Below are 4,473 nucleotides of genomic sequence, written 5' to 3'. Positions count from 1 at the left end.
TCAAGCACTGGGAGCCAGCAGCTCAGAGTGCCAACTTACGTTGGTGATCACATCGCCATTGAGTTCGGTCATAGACTTGATGCCTTTGAAAGTTGTCACCAGTTTATTGTCACCTTCCATCTGGACCACTGCCTGCAGGGGAGAGAAGAAATGAGCTGTGAGGAAAGTCAGGGGAGGGAGCAGGACCCTCACCAGTGACACTGGTTTCCCTGCCTGGGTCCTGGCAGACAACAGCCAAGCCACTCACGTCCCCCAGTCCTCCGGCTCTAAAGACAGGAGGTGCCCTTATTTTATTTTTTTTTTTTAAAGATTTTTATTTATTTGCGAGAGAGAGAATGAGAGACAGAGAGCATGAGAGGGAAGAGGGTCAGAGGGAGAAGCAGACTCCCCGCCGAGCAGGGAGCCTGATGCGGGACTCTATCCCGGGACTCCAGGATCATGACCTGAGCCGAAGGCAGACGCTTAACCGACTGAGCCACCGAGCGCCCCCAGGAGGTGCCTTTAAAAGCCAAAGGAAATGCCAGTGCTTCTTTGGTCAAACTTCTCATTTATGGTACGTGAACTATGAGAATGAGCATGGACACCTAAGTGGTCTCAAATGCAAGCACTAAGATAAAATTGGTAAAATCCCAATTCTCCATACTGATGGGCAGAAGGAGTAGCAAAATTCAAAATACTGGCCGGTTGGGAGAACACCTATTAAGCTTTGGTATATGTTCCTTCCAGCACATTTATATTTTCTACTGTGGTCTCTTTTCCAAACTTTATGCATCCAGGAAGAGATAGCAGAATCCCAGCAGGAAACAGAAGACCCTGGCCAAGGTTAAAAATGTGCCTCCAAGATGGACAATTGGAAAAGGCCTGTGGTAAAACCCAAGATGGCCTGCCCTTCCTACGGGCACATCAAGACGATTTCCCTCCTAAAGTTTATCACAGATTTTCTGACCTGTAATGTCATATCTGGAGAGGCAGAAATAAGAGGCCGTCAGAAGAGGTAAAAAGACCAACATGCTGAGGCCAAGGCACAAAGTTGTCTGGAGGGGGAGGCGTGAAGACAGCTGCTCTGTGGTGTTGGCTGTGTTAGGCGTGCGGAGTTTCCCAGGGAGGAAGCGAAGTCTCTAGTGAGGGGCACCGCACTGCCTCGGATCTCTCTGCCATCATCTTCTGGTCTTTTCCACAATGCACACCCAGCTCTCATTGCACACCCTGAGCCGCAGCCCAGCAGAGTGATGCCGCCCTGCCCACTCCCTTCAGTCAGCGAAGGGTGGCTATGCCCATTTTACAGATAAGGTAGCTGAGGCCAGGGGCTCAGCGACCCCTGAAGGCTTGGTCTGAGAGCCTGCCCCGGGGCCTTGGTATTCTGGTGTTCTTGGTGTTGCTAGCACCTCCTTCAGGAAATCTCTCCCCATGACCAGCAGCTGTAGGCTCAGCAAGGCCAGTTTACTTTGGGCTCAAAGATGACGTCACAGCTCTGTTTAGGGTGTTTCACGGATTCCTGCTTGTCCACTGCTGGGCCTGGGCGAACCTGTGCCTGGTCCCTACCACGTCCTCCACACGAGAGAGCTCGGGTTCTCCGGCCAGAGCACCCAGACAGTCACAGGAAAACGGGAAGGGCCTCCCTAGAGCTTCCCTAGGGCTGTCTTGGTCTCTCTGGCTCCCACCCCAGAAGTGGAGTCACAAATAAGGTATCTGAGGTGGGAACTGTGAGGTGGGAGTCTGGCGGGATCAGGCCCTGGGGCCAGGTTCCAGGGAAAGTTCCAGAAGCAGAGGGTGGTATGAGGGGGCACCTCCTACCTTGACCTTCTCCCCAGTCATGGTTTCCAGTTCACACTCTTCCCCCAAGGTGAACTCATTTTGGATCACTTTGGACCCCGTGGTGATGATGAGCTTGAAGTGCTTCCCATTCTGCACAATTTCCGACACCCCCTTGATGTCCTTCCCCTTCTGGATGAGTTCGTCAGGCAGACCTGGTGGAAACCATTTAAGGTTCAGAGATGAGCAGAGGTGGGAGCTGTAGGGCGACGGTCATAGAGAAACTCTGTGGCGTGGAGTCAGACAGGGAAGTGCTGTGTCTCCCCAGGGGCCAGAGGCCCGGATTGAGTCCTGTGAGCAACATGGGCTTTGACCTCTGAAAGGAAGGGTCAGTGGCCTGACTCCGCCTGACCTGGCAGTCCACTATTTCACCGGGGTGGGGGGGGAGTGGGTTTATAAAGAAGACACTCCTGTGTCCTGAAGAACCTTTCCTCTAGTGAGCACCCCGGTTCCCGCTCGCTCTCTTATCTCACACCAGACTTTGCTCTGAGTGTCAGTGTTTCATTCCACACCCAGAGTGACCACACAGTTTGTGTTCCAGCCGGGTCCCTCCTGAGAGTGAGAGGGGGAACAATGAATAATATGCCAGGACAATAGGGGCCAGCCAGGACAGTGTCCAGCGAGCCTCTGGCCACCCATCCCCACCTAGACCTCTGCTGTCAAGGCTCTTAAGGAAGGTGCAGTGGGAGTCCCTTGCCCTGGGACAGACCTTTACACATTTCAGGGCACATCTACACTGTCATATGAAGTGAGGTCCATGTGCATTGGCAGTGGGGGTAGAAGGTCCTGTGGCCCAGGTAAGGGATTCGGAACAGAGGGAACAGAGGTGGTGTGACACCTTGCAGGAGGAGAGCCTAGCTCTTGGCTAGCCCTGAAGGTCCTCCTCTCTCTGCCTTTGCTGTCTTCCCCACACTTCCCCCCCCCACCCCGGCACCCTTCTTTGTCTCACTGCCCCTTTCCTCATAGGGTTCCCTCTACCTGGAGCATGCTCCCTTCCCCCATCCCCTAGGAACCACTTGCTCATCTGCCAAGGCCCAGCCAAGGCTCACCTTCATCACCAGCAAGCCCTCCATCCGTGCCCTCCCGTGAGCCCCTCATCCTTGTGCACATGACTCTGGGAGGCACAGAGGAGTAAAGTGGGGTCTCTGGAACCAGCATCCACTTCAAATCCCAATGCAAATGCTTCCTACCTGTGTGACCTTGGTCGGGATTACTTAACCCTTCTAGGTCTCAGTTGTCTTGACTGTGAAATGGGAAAAATATTAGTACCCAACTCAGAGTTTTTTGGTGAGGATTCATTGGGATATTGCATACTAAGGGCTTAGCACAGTGCCTGGTAATGAGTCAGTGCTCAGTACACATTAGGGGATACTTTATTGTATTTATCTCTTCTCTTTTTCTCTCTCTAAACTGTGACTTGGAAATGGGGCCCATTTCCAAGTTATCTGTCTCCTTGGTATCCGTCTTGCACCGTGCTCAGCATGTGGTTGGCCCTGAATCAACGTCTGTTAGAAGAATGAATGAATGAATGAGGGAGGGAGGGAGGTCACACAGTGAGGTGCCAGCAGAGATTGCCTATGGAATGGCCTTGTCCAGGGAGCAATAGCACAAGCTGCAAATGACTAAAAAAGTCCCATGCATAACATGGCCTTTGGTCTGTGCAAAGCCTGAAACTTTTCTCCCATCCCAGCATCGAGACTCTGATTAGCCACCGCCAGCGGGGCCAGACCCTTATTCCTGTGACCCCCCAGCCTTGGTGTCCAGCCCAGCACTCACCAACTGCCTTCATGAAGGCCTCAAAGTTTTCCTGGCTCTGCAGTTGGTACTTGCCAGAGAAGTTCATGGTGGCGACAAGTCTCACTCCACAGCAGATCTGCAGCCCTGCTGGCTGGGCTGCCCAGTGTGGGCTGATTTATAGGGGGCTCCTTCCGCTTTGGATGTTGGACATAGGTCAGCAGCTGTCTACTCCTTTATGGCCAGGTTCAAACATTAACTGCTAAGAGCAATGGTCAACGATAAAAAAACAGGATGGGCACAGCAGAGGTTTGCTCTAATTCAGCAAACATTAATGGATGTCAGTCAAGTGCAAAGCTCTAAGTTCCTACAGCCTTTAATGCGCCAATCCTCCATTAAATGTGTGTGTGTGCCTATGTGTATGCATACATATTTGTACACACGTATGTATGTGCCTGTGCGCTTAGAGATGTGTGCATATATACGTGTGTGTACTTAGATCTAGACACACAGAAAAATACCAAAGAATCCTTTTAAACCCAAAACTTCCCCTTCTTTACATAACCTTATGATCTCTTCCAACCTTATTACACAAACTTAATTTTTACAAAGATGTCATAAGCCCCTAGCACCATTTTGTATTCTGGGATTCCTCTTGATAATTCCAAGCTCTGCACCATCCACATCAGTCTCCGTTTAAAGGTGTCAGACAAAGCACTGCATAGTGAAGGGCAGGTGGGAACCATGGAAACTGGGTGTGCGGAAATTGAGATGCATTTTATTAGGCAGAGACGGGGTAGGAGAGAGAAAGCAGGTAGTATCTGCTGGGCCAACCGAACATGTCAGGGGGGCCATGCTTTCCCACTGCACCCTCTGCCCTTCCCTCACCTTCTCCACCTGCTCACCTCCTCTAGAAATCCTCTAGGC

General features: G+C 51.6%; 1 protein-coding gene across 1 annotated transcript; it reads right to left on the bottom strand.

Annotated features, from left to right (window-relative positions):
- On the bottom strand, positions 1-3,655 carry FABP1 (fatty acid binding protein 1). The gene is made up of 3 exons (XM_045883742.2): positions 3,589-3,655; positions 1,795-1,967; positions 1-132 (listed from the first exon to the last, which is right to left on the bottom strand). Exons 1-3 carry the CDS (start codon positions 3,653-3,655, stop codon positions 1-3), a joined length of 372 nt encoding a protein of 123 aa, XP_045739698.2.
- Positions 3,656-4,473: the final 818 nt, after the last annotated feature.

Source organism: Mirounga angustirostris, unplaced genomic scaffold, assembly GCF_029215605.1.
Source record: "Mirounga angustirostris isolate CCGP_5_RB_7025 unplaced genomic scaffold, mMirAng1.0.hap1 SCAF_10, whole genome shotgun sequence".
In the NCBI taxonomy this organism is placed as follows: domain Eukaryota; kingdom Metazoa; phylum Chordata; class Mammalia; order Carnivora; family Phocidae; genus Mirounga; species Mirounga angustirostris.
Note: the sequence above shows the minus strand (reverse complement) of the source record. Positions and strands in the feature narration are given on the sequence as shown.

What these genes read in the sequence shown, in the direction of transcription:
- FABP1 (XM_045883742.2), bottom strand. Translation starts at nt 3,655, where the DNA reads ATGAACTTCTCTGGCAAGTACCAACTGCAGAGCCAGGAAAACTTTGAG. An exon ending in GGCCTTCATGAAGGCAGTTG is followed by an intron (nt 1,968 to 3,588) that starts GTGAGTGCTGGG and finishes GGTTTCCACCAG; the next exon opens with GTCTGCCTGACGAACTCATC. An exon ending in TGACTGGGGAGAAGGTCAAG is followed by an intron (nt 133 to 1,794) that starts GTAGGAGGTGCC and finishes TCTCCCCTGCAG; the next exon opens with GCAGTGGTCCAGATGGAAGG.